The 20,961-nt window shown below is 42.9% G+C and overlaps 3 protein-coding genes across 6 annotated transcripts; all 3 read left to right on the forward strand.

The window, feature by feature from the left end:
- The first annotated feature begins 176 nt into the window (after positions 1–176).
- zgc:171844 (uncharacterized protein LOC100151763 homolog) lies at positions 177–5,354 on the forward strand. Its single transcript, XM_053443735.1, has 6 exons — positions 177–316; positions 1,416–1,536; positions 3,254–3,327; positions 4,083–4,197; positions 4,576–4,649; positions 4,791–5,354. The coding sequence occupies exons 1-6, from the start codon at positions 235–237 to the stop codon at positions 4,907–4,909; spliced, it is 585 nt and encodes a 194-aa protein (XP_053299710.1). The 5' UTR covers positions 177–234; the 3' UTR covers positions 4,910–5,354.
- A 3,068-nt stretch (positions 5,355–8,422) lies between these two features.
- tom1 (target of myb1 membrane trafficking protein) lies at positions 8,423–14,966 on the forward strand. 4 transcript variants are annotated; one of them, XM_053443698.1, is made up of 15 exons: positions 8,423–8,577; positions 9,583–9,667; positions 9,793–9,871; positions 9,955–10,104; positions 10,207–10,341; positions 10,435–10,569; positions 11,208–11,324; positions 11,498–11,628; positions 11,727–11,769; positions 11,881–11,989; positions 12,093–12,153; positions 12,473–12,542; positions 13,365–13,427; positions 13,862–13,901; positions 14,247–14,966. In XM_053443698.1, the coding sequence occupies exons 1-15, from the start codon at positions 8,526–8,528 to the stop codon at positions 14,333–14,335; spliced, it is 1,359 nt and encodes a 452-aa protein (XP_053299673.1). In that variant the 5' UTR covers positions 8,423–8,525; the 3' UTR covers positions 14,336–14,966. The 4 variants fall into 4 exon arrangements, with proteins under 4 accessions (XP_053299673.1, XP_053299672.1, XP_053299675.1 ...); XM_053443697.1 differs by having other exon boundaries at positions 8,424–8,577; positions 11,495–11,628; XM_053443700.1 differs by lacking the exon at positions 10,435–10,569 and having other exon boundaries at positions 8,425–8,577.
- A 799-nt stretch (positions 14,967–15,765) lies between these two features.
- Positions 15,766–20,481, forward strand: gcat (glycine C-acetyltransferase). The gene is made up of 9 exons (XM_053443701.1): positions 15,766–15,985; positions 17,190–17,320; positions 17,403–17,504; positions 17,590–17,736; positions 17,904–18,058; positions 18,170–18,252; positions 18,359–18,530; positions 19,327–19,448; positions 19,737–20,481. The coding sequence occupies exons 1-9, from the start codon at positions 15,766–15,768 to the stop codon at positions 19,886–19,888; spliced, it is 1,284 nt and encodes a 427-aa protein (XP_053299676.1). The 3' UTR covers positions 19,889–20,481.
- The last annotated feature ends 480 nt before the right edge of the window (positions 20,482–20,961 follow it).

Here is a 20,961-nt window from a genome sequence, read left to right on the forward strand (position 1 = left end):
GTCACTGAGCAGAGATCAGCTTCTTCAGCTCCTGTGAGCAGAGAAATCCTCAGTGTGAGTCTGAGCCTGGACTCATCATCACCACCTCCTCCTTCTCCTCCTCCTCCTCCTCCTCCTCCACCTTGTTTTCTCCCTCCGGTGCATGGACATGTTTTTTTTCTTCCTTTTCCAGCAGCACCAATAGTTCCTCTGATTATTCTTCTTGTGAGGAGAAATTGAAAAAAGGAGCAAAACATGGAGAAGGAGAGAAAATGCTCTGGACTGTACGGAGCCTTGGAGGAGACGCAGGTGGACGGAGGAGCGAAGCAGGAGCCAGGTGAGTTTTTAATGGAATTCAGTCTGCACCGTTTAAATGCTTCAACAATACAGAAAATATGTATTTACACAGTTTTACTTCATCTGCCATAGAAAAGTGTGAATCAGCTGGAGAGAATGAAGGAGCCCCAAGTTACCTGCAGGGCTGGAGACAGGATTTAACAAACCCTCAGGGGCCCCATAGGGTCACCTCAGTGCCAACCCCCCCTCAGTACCTGTTTGATTTATTAATTTAAGAGTAACGTTGTGTTTTCTTGATTTTACCTAGATAGATAAATTGTACATATACATGTATGTATTTATAATAAAACTTTAACTTCGCATGAACATATCTGCAGTATCTTATAGATGCAGGACATGAGTGAGGTATTAGTAATATCAAAGTGTAGCGAGGGGGGGGGGGGGTCGTTAACATTGAGGGTCTCTGTCCTTTTAAATATGTGTATCATGTGAAAAAACACAATAGTTTTATTCTATTGATTTCTATTCTATTCTATTTTCTAACAAACAAACAAACAAACAGACCAGAGGACGGAGGTGAAAACGTAACCTCCCTTAGAGCAACATAAACTGTAACACACGTGCAGGTTGTTCACACACTAACACACTGGTAGTTCATACATGTGATAATAATACACATGTGATAATCAACATGTGATAATACACATGTGTGCAGCTGTATTCGTGCAGCTCCCCCGTGGTTCAGCGTATGTGACGGTAAAGTCTTTTCACACAAGGTCAGGTAATTAAAAGCCGATCCGAGCTCTGTCGGGTGAGTCATCGCTCCTGGTGAGGAGTCAGAGGCTGGGGGGGGGGGGGGGGGGGGGGGGGCAGCAGGGAGGATATGATGCAGGGCGGAGGTTCATGCTCTCACACAAGCACCTTCAGTACATGTGTGTTTTCTGTTAACGAGCTTGTGTGACAAGTCTCTTAATTTAATTTAGCTTTTCTTATCTTCTGGTTATTTAAATAGTTCTGACCTTTAAGACGGATGGATCCTCAGAATCCGGCTGTTTTTAGGTTTAACAAACTTAAATCCAGTTTCAGAATCTTTAGAAACTCAACCCACAGGTGAACGTGTTTGTCTGTTTGTCTTTCAGCGGAGGACGTGGTGTCGATGGCCGACTCCACCATCACGGTGCAGGACATCGAAGGAGAGCTGGTGAGAATCGAGCGGATCCGAGACATCCTGGTTCGGAGAGAGTCGGAGCTCAGATACATGTAAGACCTGCGTCTGTAGACAAGGACGTATATACTCTCTTCTGTTATAGACAATTTGGCTCAAATGTCCACTTGGTACAAAAAGTTTAACTGGTTTTATCTTAGTGGTTGAAGGTCAAAGGTCAGGCTCACAGGGACCCTTTTTGCATTGTGAACCCGTTATCTCAGGAACACCTCAACGTGATACTTTCAGATTTGGTACAAACAATCGCTTGGATTCACAGATGAACTGATTTGAGTTGGGAGGTCAAAGGTCAAAGGGTAAGGTCACGCTGACCTCACACAACATATCTTAAATCTGTCTTTAGGGATTTTCTTCACATTTTGACCAGCTGTCACTCGGACGTGGTTTATGGTTTATGATTTTCATAGATAGAGTTTCCTGAAGCTTCTCTACCGTCACATGACACTCCTCTGTCTGGTCCCTGCAGCTTCACACAGACCGAAGCTCGGCTGCTCTGGGATCTGTTAACACAGAGTTACTGTTAAAAGCCCCTCAGGAGTTACATCGGGAAACACAACTGTCAGCCACCGACACCAAGAGAAGCCAAGTGCATGATGTGTGTAAACAAAACAGCAGTGCTACTTACCGTCTCACCAGGCTGCGACACACACACACACACACAAACACACACACACAGTACTGTTTAATTATTTCCCTCTCTTTCTGTGGAGACCCTCCTCATTATCTTGCCACACGAGGCTGGAGATGGCAGCAGAGGGAATCAGATCTCTGATCAGCTCTGATTCATGTTTTCACAGCGTGAGTCACGGAGGCAGATAATAATGTCTTCTGCTCGGGCTTCGATTTGTTTACTTTCCTGTGGGATAATTATAACACGGCCTCGTCTGCTCGGTGCTGAGCATCGTGACGACACGTATCAGACGACTTGTGTCACAGACTCACAAAGTGATGCACAGCTGCACTGACAACAACGGGCTGACTTCTTCCTCGTCCCTCTGGGCTCCGCGAGTCGACGTGTGTTCAATCAACTTGAGGGAAGATTTGGTAAAACAACAGAATTCTATCGTCCAATATCTGTATCTATATATCGCTCAGGGTCCCGGGGGCTGGAGCCGATCCCAGGGGGCTCTGAGCCAACAACCACTCACACTTCACACCTACGCTCAATTTAGATCCTCTCCAATCAACCTCAACACAATCTGCATGTCTCCAGACTATGTGGGGGGGGGAAGCTGGAGCAAAACCCAGAACTGGCCAAACCAAGATTTGAACCAACTTCCTGTTGATATAAACAAACAAACAAACAAACAAACAAGGGGTGAAAACAGCAGCTCCTCCCTGATAAACACACTCTGATAGAAACACTGAGCTGTGGTTTTAATAAAGTAGGTGTCACACACACACACACACACACACACATCCACACACACAAACACACACTCGTCCAGGCGGCTGCTGTCGTATGAGGCGGTGAAATGAGATTTGATTCTGTCTGGTGTCATTTCAGATAATAAACACACGTCTGCTGATAGAATCTGGTCCTGGTGTTTTTTTCAGTTTGATAAACTCACATTTCCTCACTCACGCCTCTGTGTTCTAAGTCCAGGAGGAAATTGCTTTGCTGCAATGATACAAACTCGAGTCTGTTGTTGTTTTTTTAAACCCTTATTAAGTTTTCTCTTATGTCAAATACATGTTGATGGTTTTGGGGGAACATTTGCTTTTATTGTCATGTTTTTGTTTTCCTCTCAGGATGGACGACATCCAGCTCTGCAAAGAAATCACGAGGCTGAAGAATGAGCTGCAGAAACTGGTCTCAGTTCCAGGTGAATTCAATAAAAAGCTTTACAGGAAAGATTTCATATAATAATGAGCCTCTGTCACATGATGTTTCTTCTTTAGTCAGAAATTATCCCGTCTTATGCTCACATTCCTCTTCTCATTAAGTTTAGATCACAGCTCTCATGTGGAGGAACGTTGCTGTGGAAACTAGAAGCTGAAACATAAAACAATACATTTACATGGAGATGATAGAAATATAAACTGGTTTAGGATCAGTTCGTCTGGAGTCTTCTAGAAGTAACAGCCACATCTCCAGAAGATGAATCTGACTTTATTTAGTGACCTTTGCTCCATCATGAGGTTCACATCATGTTTTTTTGTGAACAGCTTGATTTATATATGTATATATATACATATATAAATGCTGTTTTACATTGGTTAAACATAATTGTGACTCTCCTGACTAGTCACATTAAGCACAACACAATTTAGCAAATACATTTCAAGCTTTGGATAAACAATCACAATCACGTCCTTTAGATGACAAAAATAACTTTGAGCAGCAGTTAAATGCAAATATATAAAATAAATCAACTCGATGGAGGAGGAAGTTGTTCTTCTTCTTCTGCTGCTTCAAAATGTGATGTTTCTCACAACATGCATTGGGACGTGTTGGATGTGTCCATGTCCACATGTGTCTGAAGAAAAAAACACGTCTGGTGTGCAAAGGCCTTGTTGTGTTGTGTGTGTTTGTGTGTGTTTGTGGTTGTGTTTCATTTGTGTGTGTTGTGCTGAACAGACAAAGACAAGTCCAAGGAGGACAGGGAGCGGGAGGAGGAGCTGCTGCTGCAGATCAACAAGCTGGTGGAGACCAGAGACTTCCTGGTGGACGATGTGGAGTTCGAACGCCTCAGGTGAGGTTTAAAAAATCCACTGATGGAGAATAACTTTGACGTAGTGATGTTTGTGATCTGCAGTTATCTTTGCAGAGATTTAATTTAACAACTGGACTTATTTACTCTTATTGAGCCGAATTTTCAGTCTACCATCCCTCACATCATTCTGTTTGTGGAGTTAAATTAGACTCGGTGATAAACAGGCAGGAGGAGAGTGAGAATCAGCTTCCTCCAGGAGGAGCTCAGGTCTCTGTGTGTGACTGCAGCAGTGAAATCACACCATGCAGATTAGAATCCACAATTAAAGTGTGTTTTCGCTGTGACATTCAGCAACATGCGATAAAATCTTAAAAGCCGAAATGAAAAAAGAAAACGTGGATGTGTTTTCCGTCACAGGGAGCGAGAGGAAGACAGAGAGATGGCGGCTTTCTTACAGTCCAAGTTTCCCAAGGCTGCGGCTTCTGCAAAGGGTGAGTTTAAAGCTGCTGACACATGAAACCTATATGTGTTTAAGTGACAAATCATATTCCCCAAAAAATCCTGAACTTTCCACTTAAGGAATCTTTCCTGTTAATAATGTTTAATATTCATATTTTCCCGTTTTCAATCAGGAGCCTTGCCGGATCAAACGGTGGCGTCCAAGTCTCAGCAGACCTCGACGCCGTTCATCAGTAAAACTGGAGTCACGCTGCTGAAGGACTGCTGCGGCTTCACCTGCTCCGTCATGTGACACGGCACCAGGCGGCCAATAGGGAACAAGTATTATAACCACATTATTAAGGCTCTAACTAGTGACTATTGTCCTTATTTTGCATTTTATGTTGTTTTACAATGTGACTTCTTTAAAAATGAAATTCAGTTTAGAAATATAAAACAGAAAACAGCCACAGTACAAAATATTCTAGAAGATTTCTAGAATAAATTTGTCATTTTTGTTAGATTAATGACTAATTCATAAAAACCTCATTTATTTCGATGTAGAACGTTTTTCTGTTTACAATTTAAACCAAAGTCTTCTCTGAGTGGGTTTAAGAAATATGCCTCAGTCTGTGTTTTGTATAAAAACTGTATTTTCACATGTATAATTTAGAACAATCTCCTTATGTGTCTGTGATCTGTGATAATTTGTCTTAATGTGACTCGGACTGTGAACAGTGATGTTGTAATAAACACGTTTGATGCTTTTCTCTTTCTGACGATGATTTAAATGTTTAAGTCTCAGGATCATGTTCGTCTCCGTCAGATGTTCTGTTTATTTATTGTTCACACACACACACTTATAATATTATATTGCTTACTCTAACCTGAACCATAGTTACTACTTGTCTAACCCTAACTCTATCCTGTCCTAAAACAAACCTTAAAACACGTCCACACTGTAAAATGTGATGCTTTAGGTTATTTGCTGCTTTTTGTCCCCATAGTGTGACTGTGGACACATTTATGTCCTCACAACATGAGTGATACCTGGACCACACACACACACACACAAGCACACACACACTGCAGCCACAGATGAGTCACACTCAGAGATGAGCTCTGTCTCCAAACGTCTCCTGATGAACTATTGTTTGATATGAGTAAGAATCACGCTCATGTGAGACAGAGCCAGAGACACGTCCGTCCCTGTCTCACTGATCCAGTTGTGTTGTTGTCGTCCCTGCAGCTGGAGTCTCTCTCTCTCTTCAGTGATGTGTTACTGTCCTCCCTGAGCCTGCGTGCACATAAAGGCCGTCACAGCCGGTTGCAGATAAACAGTCCTGCACACACTGCACCACTGTATTTAATTCATAGGCTGAGGAGACTAATCTGGAGGCTTCATACTGGGAACACAGGCACGTTGCTGCCCACTCCCAGTGGCTGCTGGTGGAGAAAGCTGCTTGTTCCTGTACAGTATGAAACAAGGTGATATCATGCAACGCCAATTAATTGTTCTTTCTTCTTGTGTGTGTGTCTCTCTCTCTCTCTCTCTCTCTCTCTCTCTCTCTCTCTCTCTCTCTCTCTCTGTCTCCCTCCCTCCCGCTCTCTCTCGTGCTGCTCCACCCTCCAGCAGTTTAGATTTTCACTCCCCCAGGAAATTGTCAGTGACATTTCCTCGAGGGAAAGTAAATGAAAGATCACGGTGTGTGTTTGTGTTTGTGTGTGTGTGTGTTTGTGTGTGTGTGTGTGTGTGTGTGTCTGCTTGTGTGTGTGTGTGTGTGTGTGTGTGTGTGTGTCAGCTGCATGCAGCGACAGGGAACAGGTTTGTTGGAATAAACAATACTCTACGAATACTTCAAAATGAATCAATGCAAAAAGAAAACAGTGTTCTAGTGATTATTACATCTAGCTCCAAATACATTCATGAAGAGTGTGTACTTTATTAATCATCAGTACTAATATGAATATGAATACAGTTATAAATACTCCAAAAGAATTCAAAAACGTTCATTGCATCACATAATCACACGATGGATGGATTTCAAACTGGGAAATTCTTGTCACATCTATTTTCTGTATGATCGTCACTAACATGTTTTCATCCTTCATACCGTGTCATAGCAACCAGTAACCAGTGTGATCAAACAAACCAGTAGGTTAAGGTGGTTCCCAGCTGCAGCATCAGGCTCCTCACAGCTTCAGGTACGTTCACCAGCACAAACTCACATCAGATGTTTCAGTGTAAAGTCGGTGGGCTCGACTCTGCTCCTGTGAGATCAGAGGATTAAACCTGGATGTGTTCTTCTTGGAGGGAAACTGTAATGAGCCCGTGTGGTTGTGAATAATGGGCCGGACTGTCTGATCTGGTGTAAACAGAGGAGCCACCAGTTCTACTCTCTCTGTTGTTTACTGGCTGGTGAGTCACTGAGTCTGAGTCACACACTCACATCATCGAACACAACGTTCATCCACAGAGTCGGGGGGGAAACGCTTCTGAGTGAGAAACACCATCAATCTGACTGGTGACCTTATTCTGAATAAGATATCACTCCAATTATAATAACATGAGGCCTTAACAAAAAGTATCTGACTAGTCCTTTGATATTCCTGTTTGTGTCTGATTATGAGTCAGATAAACATTATTTATTCATTCTTTGGATCAATTTTTCATTTGTTATCAAATCCACAACCAGGAAACAGGAGTTAATCCAAAGAAGTGGGAGCAGTTAGACAATCAAAACTGAAAAAATATACATACATACATTTATATGTCAACATTATCTTCACTATGTCATACGTCCAACTAGAATTTTTTAACCTTAACCTGAAATAGTTTAATGCACATTTCTATCATATAAAGTGTTTTCTTTCTAATTTTACTAAAACTTCAACTCCTTATTTCTCCATCTTGTTTACACTTGAACCCAGGAAGCGTGTCGTCAAGCTGTTGACATGAAATCTCCAATAGGATGTCAACATATGATTAAATAATATTTATACATGTCAACAAAATGCGACTAAGGTCAGAATAATTAACTTGTCTTCATTTCAGTCTTATTCAGACTTTTGTCTCAATCTTGGTGTCATGTGAATTTGTCTGTTGTGTTTCATGGATGTAAGTATTCTAAAGTCTTTGGAGGTTCATCACAGCATCACAGCTTCTCTAAGATGGGATATCACCTGTCTCCAGGTTTACATAAGTTAATATAGTCAAATGCAACATGTTGGCAAAAGGAGGAATCACGAAATTACTTTTAAAAACACCATACACAGTGAAACCAACTATTTAACTTTCAGTGAAATAAGCACTGGAAGCAAGGGTGTGTCTGATCCTTGAGGAAACACAGTGAGACTCGAATCAAACAGTGCCCCCGTGTGGCAGAAAGTCAAACAACACAATCAAGGAGACGTGGAAAATGTGAACCTGACTCACGGTGCAGCTCCTGAAATCTATCTCTGATCATTTTCATAAAAAGCTTATTTATGATATGTATTTAATTATTTATTACTATGTTATTTCTTTCACTCAAATCATCTACGTCTGAAGTGTTTTTTTTAAGGATCAGACATAATTAAGACTCTTAAATCGTAATAATAACAGACGATATTCTACATAAGTGTAGAATTATTGATGGTTTATTATCAGTTTTTTATTTCTGTCTAGGGTGGACCATAGGGGTGGACCATCAAGATTGTGTGCAGACACGTACTGTGCCGCTAGGTGGCGCTGTTAGCCGGTGCTGACGTGATACTCGCAGGCTTCTGTCCCTTTAACGGTGACGCAGTTCAACCGGTGGCCCACTTCAGTGCGGTGCTCAGCGGCAGCAGCAGCAGCATCGGTCCGCAGCAGGGAGCGGGGCTTGTAGTTGGGCTCGGCACGGCACGGCTCGGCCCGGGGACGCAGCTCGGCCCTTGTTGTCGTCATCATGGAGTTCCTGCTGGGGAACCCGTTCAGCACCGCGGTGGGACAGCGGATCGGTGAGCTCGTTCATCAGCGACACATTGTATCAGCTCCTCGCTTTGATGTTCTCATTCTATCCTTTGATGTGAGATGTGTTTTTAAACATCTGTAATCGATCGATCATTAATCGACCTGCAGATGTGTTTTCATATCGCATCACAGTCCAATGATCAATTCAAGTTCATGAGGAGTGACAGAGGAGCAACGGCTTATTGTTTGACTGACGCGTCCACTGGACAATGATGGGACAGAGGCGGGACTTAGAGGCCGGGATGCGCCCTCTGATTGGTTGTCATCTTGTCAGTTTAACCTGCAAATTGGTGGGCGGGGCCACAAGTGGCCCACATCCTCCTGACCCAAATCTCATTTTAACGACTGGACATGTGTCCTCAATGACTCAACTGAAAGCTAATTGTTTAAATTGATTGATAAATATATTTATTAGCTTACTGTATTTTTTTGTTATTGTAAATTTTTACTAAAATACTACAGATTTTGTATTGTAACCTCGAGAATTTGACAATTCTCAATAAATCTGTTGATTTTGACTTTCCCTTGTATTTTATTTATCCCTGTCTCTAGATGTTAAGACGTTTGTACATTTATAAATTAGACATTTTATGACTTGTTGCTAAATAATAAAACATGTGAGTCATGCTTAGTTAAGTAAAAACTGCAATTATCATCTTTGTACAATCTCTAAGCAGGTTTAATATTATATTATTTATATCATTAAACCATATATAACACTTTCTTGCACTTCACATTAAGCAGCATTTTATTTCTTTGTGTACTAAAATGCTGAATCATCTTTGATTGAGGATTGAACCGTGTGTGTGGAACACCACACGGTTCAATCTAATTTAATTATTAGTATGCTTCTGTTTTTACTGTTGTTTTCCTTCAGTAAATACAGTGAACTTTAATGACTGTGAAGTATTGTTTTGTTAGTGTAAGAAGAAACTTTTATCATCTTACAGCTCAGTTTCACCGTGTTTTATTTCTTTTTGTTTATTTTTCAGAGTATGCGACCAGCTCCAGCCTCCCGTCAGAAGACTGGGCCCTGAACATGGACATCTGTGACATGATCAACAGCTCAGAGGAAGGGTGTGTGTGTGTCTGTGTGTGTGTGTGTGTGTGTGTGTGTGTGTGGTGTATCAGTCTTTATCAGGAACAAGGTCGTTCTCTGCAGCTTTTCTTGCCTCTGATCATGAGTAATGTTCTGATTACAGCCCCAGAGACGCCGTCAGAGCCATAAAGAAAAGGATCGTGGGGAATAAGAACTTCAAGGAGGTCATGCTGGCGCTGACTGTGAGTGTTGTTCGCGGCTCCACTCCTGTTCAGTGCTCGGGTGTCATCAGACCTGTGATCTGTTGTGTTCTCCTGATGTTCAGGTCCTGGAGACGTGTGTGAAGAACTGCGCCTACAGGTTCCACATCCTGGTGACAACACGGGACTTTGTGGAGGGGGTCCTGGTGCGGGCCATCATCCCGAGGAACAACCCTCCGCTGATCCTGCACGACAGAGTGCTCAGCATCGTTCAGGTGAGGGAGGCAGGATAAAAAGAGAAGGTGTTGCTCTGTTTGTGTTTCTGCGGTTGGCCTTGCCCCGCTCCTTGTAATTATCTGTGGTTTTCTCCCGTCTAGGCGTGGGCCGATGCATTCCGCAGCTCGCCCGACCTGACGGGCGTGGTGTCGGTGTATGAAGACCTGCGCAGGAAAGGCCTCGAGTTCCCCATGACAGAGCTGGATGGTTATTCCCCGGCTCAGCCTCCCAAACAGGTGCAGACTGTGCTCTGTGGTTTTGCGGCTGCTGCTCATCTGTCGCCTTTGCTCATTTTGCTTCTGGGTGGTTTCTTTGCCTTTGCTTAGCAGACTGTGCCTGGGAATGGGCCGGCTGTCACTTCTCTGCCTGCTGCGCTGCTCTCTTCCAAACCGCCGCTCCACCCACCTCAGACCTGTGAGCTTAAAAAGGCTCTGGAGGGGACCAGTGCCTTCACTGCCTGCCAGGTGATGGGCCATTTCTGCTCTATGATATTTCACTGCACTGTATTTCTAGTAATCACAGGTGTGAGCTTAAATGCTGTTTCACAACTCGGGTGCAAATCCACTTCAAGCGGAGCATACACTGTGTGGTATAAGGCAGATTTTAATGTTATTTCTGATTCCCACAACTCATTGTAGAGCAGATCAGATCAGATGCTCCCGACCAATCAACAGAGGGTCAGATGAATTTCTGACGTCAGGTTCTCGTACATTTGAAGCATAGTTACGACTCGATTCCAGAATTAGCACATTTTCCCTCAGTGGCTGGTGATAAAGGGGTTCAGAGCATAGTTAGTGATCAATCTACAATATATTAACCTCAAATTCACTCTCTCTCTGCAAATCAGCCAAAACTAAGCGTCCAGCTGTGTATCCACATCCATATCTGGATGTATGGTACCTAATGAATCCAGAGGAGCCCATGCAGCGTATAGAGCAGTCAGGTTGTGCCAGACATCAATCGATGCTGTGTGAGCTCGAACTGAACATTACTGAGGTCGCACAGCATATGCCCAGCTTCAGTGCCTCCACTTAAGAAATCCATATTTGCTTTTTGCGTAATCATGGCCGTGTTTGTTGAGGAGATGCTGTGAATGTTCCAGGTGAAGAAGCTGAAGACGGAGCTGGGAGTGGTGCGAGGCAACCTGACCATGATGTCAGACATGATGAGTCAGCTGGATCCCGTCACGGTGAAACAAGCCGACATGGAGCTGCTGGAGGTAAAAACAAAGGGAGGATAAAAACGTTTCCTCTGTTCTCACGTGTTCCATCCATTCAAGCTGAGGAACAGTGTGTTTCCCTTAACTGATCTGGCACTGTGTACGTGTCTGTGCTGCATCGTACCCCCACAACCCCCACCCACACATGCTTTGTCTGATTGTATCATTAGCAGTTGTACACAGTTTGTAAGGACATGCAGGACAGGATAGTAAAGATCGTCCCCCGGCTGAGTGAAGAGAAGCTGATCGAAGAGCTGCTGGCAACAAACGATGACATGAACTCCGCCTTCACTCGCTACCACAGGTTAATGACATTATTAGCACTATTATTAATATTTTACTGCCTTTTTATGAACAATATTTCTGTTTCTGTTTGGTAATGATCACTTTGATCTGCTGCAGGTTTGAAAGACGCATAACAAACGGTCATGATTCAACACAGAAGGTAAAAAAACGATTTTTTTTACTTGTCATCGTTTTATGAAATAGTTTCAATGTGAATTTTCATTTTATTGCATCGTGAATTGAATTCTCCGTTGCTCTTTTGTTTTTGCAGAGTCACATGTACGTCAACCTGGAAGACCTGGATTTGACGGCTGAGTCTCAGGAGTCGGGGGTGGCGTCAGCGACCAGCGACAGTCTGTCCAGTCAGTTGACTAAACTCAGTAAGTTCACCCGTCTCACCCTAATTGTTTTTTGTGTCGTGATTAACACAAGAAGCTTGTTACTGTAGCCACCCTGTGATTCATGTTGTGGTTCTTCGTGCAGGTATGAGTGAATCAGATGACACATTATCCAAAATCAACAACTCATCTCAACCAACACCAAGGTACAGAAAGTATATAATAAAAATGTTTTTGGTGTAATTTAATTTTTCCATGTCCGATTACTGTGAAGGAATCGACTTTTGACAACTCTTCAAAACAAAAGCTCTGTAATTTAGCTAGATATAAAGCATGACAGCAACAGTGCTTTTACTTTGAAGACGAGGACAGAGATCAGCTGCTGCAGAATCAAAACTCTCGAATACGTCATTAGCAGACATCTTGATCTTTTGCTTTGGGGTTTAATTCTGACTTATTCCATCTTAAGTCCTGTTCAGTAACGTGGCCAGAGTTTCTCTTACTCATACAAATCCTCTGTTTCAGTGAGAGAGGTGAAGCTGCAGTGGACGGCCTGGCTCAAGCTCTGGACAACAGGCTCCTCAACCCTGGAACGGTGAGCCACGATTCACACGCTTCAATGTTCACTCACAAGATCTTTATCAGCTGACACGATGAAAAAAGTTTGTATCTGTCATGTGGACCAAGAGAAGTAGGGAGTGTTCGTTTGGCTCAAGAGACATTTCAACAATTTCTCACCAGCCTCACGTCCAGATTGCTCAGGTTTGTGCAGAATGTGTGTTGTGTTGTGTAGGAGGAGAGAGTTGAAGAAGAAGTGCTGCCGTCAGTGAGTTTCAGGGAAATCACCCGAGGAGCAGACGACTCCTTAGTTGTTGTATCATTGTGTAATTTTACTCGGAATGTGTTCTGCTCCCTAAATGAACTTTCTGTGTGTGCACGAAGGACGACAGCCCGGCCTCCACCAGCAGCTCCTCCCCAAAGTTAGATTGGATGATAAAAAGGGGAATGGTGGGTCTGTGTCCGTACTGGTTTCACAGTGGTTCACCTCTCCACACTCCTGTTGTGTCTGTGGTTGTCATTTAGTTTTTTGCTGTGGTTCTGGTTTGCTATTGTTTGGATCATTTTTTGGATTTGTCGGTTTACATGTTGAGACCAATGACCTTGGTTTGGTTTGCATGTTTTTTTCGATGTGTTGAAGATAAAGAAGTTTTATTGTGAGTTTATTTTGTGGCCGACGCCTCCTCCACAGCATGATAGTGTTTGGTTTGTCCTGATTTGCCACATTCTTGTCACACATGCAGATCCACTGACATTCACAGGCTCTTTTGTTGTTGTTTGGTTCTTCTTCATTATGTCTCTTTAGCATTTGATCCTTTTTCTACTGGCACTGACCTGGTGCTCTGCTTCCTCTCCTCAGATTCCTCTCAGCCAGGCCAACGTCATGGATGATGTTGAGAAATGGTTAGAGTTGGACGATGAGGTAATGACCTAGTTTTTACTCACCGAGCTCATTAGAACTAGTTATAGGCCGCCCACTCCAACAAGGTTAACTGACCCACATGGTGACATAATATCACTGACCTGACAACGAGCAGATGGAAAACCGATCATGAATGAAACTCAATTGATTAGTTGATCAACAGAAAGTTATTTCACAAACACTTTGCTTATCTATTAATCATTTAAGACATTTTTAAATAAAGAAATCATGAACACAAGGCCGCCTGACAGCTCAGTGACTTGTGTTGGAATAACAACAACTAAAAAACTGAGAATCAGTCAGTGTTAGTGGTATATATTTATTTTTTAGGTTATAATAGTTATCATCAAATAACCAGAATTATCCTTAAACTCTACTGCACTTGTTTATATGTGTATATAAGTTAAAATATGTCTTTTCTGTTTGTGTTGCAGTACGATGACTTTGAGGACTCTGATGGTGTGACCAGTGAAGGTGAGTTTGGCATCTGGTGCCATTTACTTTTATTTTTAGACCCAGTAAACACAGAATTCATGTTTCAAGTTCAATGTAACTTTTAAATATCAACTCAGCCTGGCTCTTGCAGTAAATCTACTTAATGTTTAACAGAATAAAATTTGATAAATCTCCTTTTTTATCAGTTCAGCTCTTATCACCACTTAAAACAGCTTGAAAACAACAGTCTAATGGGTTTTTACTTACAATGTTGTTTGCATCTTTTCTCATCTGCTTCTTCGTCCCATAATTCAAATCTGTAATTTCCCTTTATTGATTATTGATCGATGAAGAGTTATCTCACCCGCTTGTCTTCTTCTGCAGAGTTCGACAAGTTTCTGGCAGGCAGAGCTAAAGCAGCGGAGCGCCTGCCGTCAGTGAGGGCGTCCTCACAGGACACCTCCGAGTCCTAAACTGAACTGGAACCTGCCAAACTAACAACACTCAACACTCACCTGCTCCTGCGTCACCGGTGGAGGAACGGAGATCTGTTTCAGAACCAATAGTTCAATGGCACACTGGATACATGGGGAAATACATCCCATAATTAAGGAAGGACTTTATAACTGTGTACACTGCGAGTCACAGTGGAGAAAATGTGTTTTCTTAATTGGTGAAGTTAACAGTTAATGAAGAGGAACAGAGGTTTTTACTTGACTACGAGTTCGTCCATGTGTGGAATGCAAACATTTGCACATTTTATAAAGTTACATTCCTGCTGTTGGAGGAGAGAGAGGATTGTTGTTACAAAGGGGTTTTCTGTAACATAGATTATGTATTATATCGCTGATAAATATATATGTATATTGTTGAATATAACGTGAAGGTTACTGAGAAGTCCCCCGTGTAAACGTGTGTGTAAGAGAAGCTCAGCTGTTGCATTCAGGATCCGTGTGAAGCTTCACATCATCGTTGATGTAGGATGAGAGTCAACTTGTTTTTTTTAACATCCAATTTTCCCCGGTTAAGATATTTTACGTGGAAGTTTAACTGGAACTTGTGACAGACGACTGTCATATATTAAACTAAGTCTGTTAACTGGAAGTTTGTCTTTTTCTAATTCTTACCGTTAAATTCTCTGTTACCTTCAAAAGACGTTTTATTATTAGTAGTAATATTTCAGCAGTGTGATTTGTGAGTTTGGTTCTGAACGTGTCCTACACAGTGACTGAAATCACCTTGGCTCTTATTTATCAGTTACACAAACACTATCACTGAAGTGTTTACTTCACCGAAACCAGCAGAACACACATATTTTAACAGCATCCCAGTTCATACATGGAATAAACAAGGTGAAGTTGTTTGAACCTTTAAAGTTTCTAGTTTCAAGGTTTATTTGTCGTGTGTTAGTGAACGAGAAGTGAGGTCAACATAACACATTTACACACAGTGAATTTAAATTAAGTAATAGAGCTCAATATATAAAAATATAATACTATATACATCATACGTTACTTTAGTTATGTATTCATGTATTTATTTAATTATTAAGAAGTAAACAACCACCATCTAAAATCTGATTGGATAAGCGCAGCCCACCTTCCCTGCGCTCTGCCACCTGATTGGTCCGCCACACATACACCCACTCCTCCTACTTGACGTAAAATTACGGGCTTGAAAACCAACCGCAGGTGGAAGAAGCCCCAACCCTACCATTCCTCTAATTGGTTTAGCTTCAGGCAAGAAGAGAGATGATTGGTTACAATTGCGGAAAGATGTGAGAGAGGGCCAATCAGAGGCAGGGTAGGGGCGGGTCTTCTTCCACCTCGGGTAGGATAACAGATTCTTTCCGCTGCACGTTTCGCTTCATCCACACTTTTCTCTCTCGGGTGGAAGAACCGTCATGTCTCTCGGAAAAGCTGCCCGGGGTTTGGGACCCTCCGCCCGCGGGCTCCTGCGGGCCTCGGCCGGGGCTCCGGGTCGGACCTACGCCGCCGTGGCCGCGGCCCGAGCGGTGCTGGAGGGCGAGCTGGACTCGATCCGAGCCGCCGGGACGTGGAAGGCGGAGCGGGTCATCACGTCCAAACAGGGGGCGCGGATCAACGTGGACGGAAGCCGAGGCAGTGAGTGAGGGTGACAGATGGGAGATTTACCGGGGGGAGAACGTGTCCCTGAACGCACCACGCACTCAGAAACGTGGCTGTTTACTGTTGTTGATCTGACTTTGTGTTTTCTGTTTGTTTAACTTGACTCAACTCAATTTAATTAACCTTAAAACACTGGAGGACACGAGCTTGTTGGTTCAACACGAAGGAAACAACGTTTTAATCTAAATCCAATTGCAAATAACTACCTAAAGTCAAGAACTACTTATAAATAGATTGTTATAATAGTAATAATAAGAAACGTTATTTCATGGTGCCTTTCAGGGAACTCAAGGACAATATATCATGTCCTCTCTACAATACATGAGTTTCTATTAAACATATATCTATTATATTATTCCATATGTATAGCTATCATCGTGAAATCCTCCTATTTTATCTTGTTAATACCTTTTTACATTCATACCATACTGTATACTATTGGGAATTTACTTGTATACATACATCCTTTAATAGTTTTACTTTACTATACTGCAATTTAATATCCAATGGGGAATTAATACAATTTGTATACTCATTCACATTGTATATCATACCTGCCTATATACTTATACATAGATGTATACGTATATTTCAATATGTCATACATAACACTCAAACACAAGTGAAGTTCCCTGAGTGGGGACGTTATCTCCTCCAGCTTCCAGCCAGTGAAGCTGGATGTGTACTGGTGTGATGTGGTCTGGAGATTTGATGCAGGTGATGAAGGCAGCAGCAGAAAGTTGGATGGTTTGGATTCGTGGTAAATTACCAGTAAGTAGGAGGTTACCGTGTGGGAAGTGACCAGTTCATGAATCAGAGGTTTTGTGTTGCGTTGTTTTTCTGGTTGTGTAAATTTATAAAAGTGAGCAAACTATTAATATGTGCTCAGAGATACTAATATCTAACCTGTTTGCTGCTCTGGGATCCAAACCGCTGCTCTGTGTTTACACTCCAGGATGAACCCTCGCCAGTGTTTGACTCTGCTGATTTATGAATGGCCCTTTGGCTTCTGGTCACGTGTGTTGAATTCCCAGGGATGAATGTGTTGTCACTCTTTGTTCTCATGTGTTGACCTGGTTGTTTTGTTTATGTCTCAACTTCTTTTTTGCATTTATTGTCTTGATTTCATGGACAGAACAATCAAACAATCTTTCATGTTCTCCGTAACTTCCTCTTTCAGACATATTGAATTTCTGTGCCAACAACTACCTCGGCCTGTCCAGTCATCCAGAAGTGGTGCAGGCCGGGATCGATGCCCTGAAGTCGCACGGTGCTGGACTGAGCTCCGTCAGGTTCATCTGTGGGACACAGGTTCGATTCCTCCAACACTCAAACTGCACCTTTAACTCCTGTAAGACGAGGATTAGAAGCACTGATGATATGTGATCTACAGGATCTGCACAAAGATCTGGAGCAGAAGCTCGCACTGTTCCACGAGAGGGAAGACTGCATCCTCTACGCCAGCTGCTTCGATGCCAACGCCGGGCTGTTTGAGGTACGTCACGCTTTACCCTCTGCACCGAGACGAGGAAGATCTCTCCTCTCCTGCTCAACAAGGCCTCATATCCCTGTCACCCCAGGTTCTGTTGGGTCCGGATGATGCTGTGCTGTCTGATGAGCTGAACCACGCCTCCATCATCGACGGGATCCGTCTGTGTCGAGCAAAGAGGTTCCGCTACAAACACATGGACCTGAAGGATCTGGAGGTCCAGCTCAAGGAGTCGCAGGTGGGTGGGTCTCCTCCTGGGCTGCAGGAACCCACGTGATTCAGAATCTGAAACATGCCGTCACAACCACTATGAGCCATGCAGGGATGAAGAAGTCCACCAACTGAGTGGTGTGGACAAATGACTGTTTGCTTCACTGACTCTTCATCATGTCTCGTCCTCCTCAGTCGTCCCGGATGCGCCTGGTCGTCACAGACGGCGTCTTCTCCATGGACGGAGACGTGGCTCCCTTACAGGGAATCTGTGACCTGGCTGAACAGTACGGAGCCATGGTGTTCATAGACGAATGCCACGCCACCGGCTTCCTGGGGCCCCGGGGCCGGTGAGTCAGATGCTGAGTCATCCAAAATACAAAGAATATACATTTATATGAGTGTTTATTGAAACGATGGAGTAGCTCAGTTTATTCGTTGATGAGAACTGTGACTTGCAGAGGGACGGACGAGCTGCTGGGAGTGATGGACCGAGTTCACATTGTGAACTCCACCCTGGGGAAAGCACTGGGTGGAGCAGCAGGTGGGTCTTCAACAGCTTCTGGTATATTATATGGTCTGAAAGCATCTTATTGAGATAAGATGAAACCCTCTCTCTCTCTCTCTTTCTCTGCACTGTTTCTTTTCAGGCGGCTACACAGTCGGCCCGAAGCCCCTCATCGACCTGCTGAGGCAGCGTTCACGGCCGTATCTGTTCTCCAACTCCCTCCCCCCCCCTGTGGTGGGCTGTGCCACCCGGGCGGTGGAGCTGCTGCTCGCCTCCAATGAGATCGCACAGAGCATGACGGCCAAAACCATGAGGTGCGTTTGTTCTGGGAGTGGGGGTGGGGAGGGTGGAGCTGTGTGCTATTGTTGGTTTTGCTGTTAGCCCAGTGGCAGCTGGTGTCAGCGGTAACGGGTCAAGGTCTTTTTCAAAGTCTATGGAACATTTTCAGAAATTCAGAAGCAACTTATTATTCAACTGGTCGTGTCAGAAAAGGTGTTTTTAAAAGGGTCCATATAAACGCACAGTTTGCTGAAGGAGGAAATGGAAACTGTAAAAAACATCTAAGTGAAGAAACTGGAGAAACATCTTCATCCTGATTTTAGTCACCGAATGAGCTTTTATTAGTGTCAGCTGCTCAGTGGTTCTTAACAAATACATTTCCCATCATCTAGTTACAAAACCTTCCTCAGAAACTCCCACACAACCTTCAGGCCACATTATGCAACTGTGAACAACTCGCTGAACAAAGCATTATTCAGAATAAATTAAATTAATGAAAGATCTTTATTGTTATTATGCTCAGGTACAATTCCATTTGAAGAGTCTTCTCTCTCCGGTCAAGCATTGTTCTCAAAAATATAAACATGTGAATTATAAAACAGATGAGATGCCTCGTCTGGAGGGATTCAGTTTATGTGGACGCATGAAGCCTCCGTCCAAAATAAACAACAAAGACAAACTTTAACTCAATATATTGTCTTTTATTAACTCATCCTCTCGTTGCCTCAGGAAATGTTCAGGATTAAAAAGAGTAATTTTAACTTCTGACGGCTAAATGAAGTCCAGCTTGTGAATGTGACTATAACAAGTGTCTCTCTGCTGTTTGTTCAGGTTCAGGAACAACATGACCGAGGCTGGTTTCACCATCTCGGGCTCGGCTCACCCGATCAGTCCGGTGATGCTCGGGGACGCGCGGCTGGCGTCTCTGATGGCCGACGACATGCTGAAGCTGGGTGAGTCCGCGGTGAAAACCTGAAACCACAGCTGAACATTAAATAAACCCCTGTGGGTGGTAGGAGGTAGAGAAGGTTGTCCACTCACCAACCAGAAGGTCGGTGGTTCGATCCCTGTCTTCTCAAGTCTGCGTTCAGAACTAGGGCCCAGTTTTAGATGAAACCCCTGAATGTGTGTGTGAATGTGAATCATACACACTGTACAGGACCAGATTAACTGTGTAACATTTGAAGAGCTCTGTATTAAAATGCTCTCCGGCTCTGTTAACTACCCTCTTCCCTCCACAGGCGTGTACGTGGTTGGATTCTCTTTCCCGGTCGTACCAAAGGGCAAAGCCAGAATCCGCGTTCAGATTTCTGCGGCTCACTTGGACTCGGACATCGACCGCTGCGTGGACGCCTTCATCCAGACGGGCAGGAAGCACGGGGTGGTGTCCTGAGGGCGCGGGGCCAGGGAGAATCAGCTGCTGCTAAAGACACCGTGAAGCCTGCTGCCTGCTACTCGAGACCTGTGAATGAGTGTGATGGATATATTGGTTACAGATGTTTATGTTGTGTGTGTGTGTGTGTGTGTGCTTGGCTTGATAAAGCACGTGTGGTTACGTGTGTATTTAAAAGAAAAGGGCTGTTTATTCCTTATTTCCCATTAATTTAATAGGCAACAACTTTTCTCTCTGATTATTTTACCTGTCGACGATAGACGGGTTTATTCAGACGAGTCAGTCAAGCTTAATCCAGGTTGTTCTTTGAATAATTAAGAACATAAATGTAATAGTGCTATTAGACATAAATTTAGATTGTCAGCACTTATCATAGTTAACATTGAACTTATACTTTAAAACTAGTGAAAGAACCAAATATTTGTTTTTAAGTGACTGAAAATAAAATGCATATTTTTTCGCCATTGCCAACATTTATGAATGAGTTATGTTTTGTCTCATATCATCTCAGTAGAGCTGCTTTGTCCAGATCTGCAACATTCTGGTCGTAGAGAAAATGAAAAAACATTAAAGATTCTCTCAAATCAAATGTGCATCTTGCTTATTGTTTATTTATTTGGATGGTTGATCATTACTGTGCAAAAATGATGTCAATTTGGTGATGTGCAAAAGTGTGATAAAGAACACTAATGATATGATCAGTAGATGACATCTTGTGTCCAGTACTAAATTTGAAAATGCTATGATTGTTCTTGAATGGGATGGAAAGAGCAGATTTCATTTTTAAAACACGGTAGTAAAATGAGAAAATCACAGCAGACATAAATTATTATTCTCTTTTTGTCCTTGAACATTGTCTCAGTCTTAAATATAAGGGAATTTCTAAACCTTGACCCACCTTGCATTATTCTTTTTATGTCAGTCTTAATTGGTCTTTTGTCGATCTAATCAGTAATGGACAGTAACTAAGTACATTTAAGTACTGTACTTAAGTATACAATTGAGATACTTGTTTTAATGCTCAGATCAACTGAAAGATATTGTTCAATAGTAAACAGCAGTATAATTAATAA

This window comes from Pleuronectes platessa, chromosome 16, assembly GCF_947347685.1.
Source record: "Pleuronectes platessa chromosome 16, fPlePla1.1, whole genome shotgun sequence".
NCBI classification, from domain to species: Eukaryota; Metazoa; Chordata; class Actinopteri; order Pleuronectiformes; family Pleuronectidae; genus Pleuronectes; species Pleuronectes platessa.

What these genes read in the sequence shown, in the direction of transcription:
- zgc:171844 (XM_053443735.1), top strand. Translation starts at nt 235, where the DNA reads ATGGAGAAGGAGAGAAAATGCTCTGGACTGTACGGAGCCTTGGAGGAG. An exon ending in GTGGAGTTCGAACGCCTCAG is followed by an intron (nt 4,198 to 4,575) that starts GTGAGGTTTAAA and finishes TTTCCGTCACAG; the next exon opens with GGAGCGAGAGGAAGACAGAG. An exon ending in GGCTGCGGCTTCTGCAAAGG is followed by an intron (nt 4,650 to 4,790) that starts GTGAGTTTAAAG and finishes GTTTTCAATCAG; the next exon opens with GAGCCTTGCCGGATCAAACG.
- tom1 (XM_053443697.1), top strand. Translation starts at nt 8,526, where the DNA reads ATGGAGTTCCTGCTGGGGAACCCGTTCAGCACCGCGGTGGGACAGCGG. An exon ending in GTCATGATTCAACACAGAAG is followed by an intron (nt 11,770 to 11,880) that starts GTAAAAAAACGA and finishes TTGTTTTTGCAG; the next exon opens with AGTCACATGTACGTCAACCT. An exon ending in CAGTCAGTTGACTAAACTCA is followed by an intron (nt 11,990 to 12,092) that starts GTAAGTTCACCC and finishes TTCTTCGTGCAG; the next exon opens with GTATGAGTGAATCAGATGAC.
- gcat (XM_053443701.1), top strand. Translation starts at nt 15,766, where the DNA reads ATGTCTCTCGGAAAAGCTGCCCGGGGTTTGGGACCCTCCGCCCGCGGG. An exon ending in TCCAGCTCAAGGAGTCGCAG is followed by an intron (nt 17,737 to 17,903) that starts GTGGGTGGGTCT and finishes CGTCCTCCTCAG; the next exon opens with TCGTCCCGGATGCGCCTGGT. An exon ending in CGACGACATGCTGAAGCTGG is followed by an intron (nt 19,449 to 19,736) that starts GTGAGTCCGCGG and finishes TTCCCTCCACAG; the next exon opens with GCGTGTACGTGGTTGGATTC.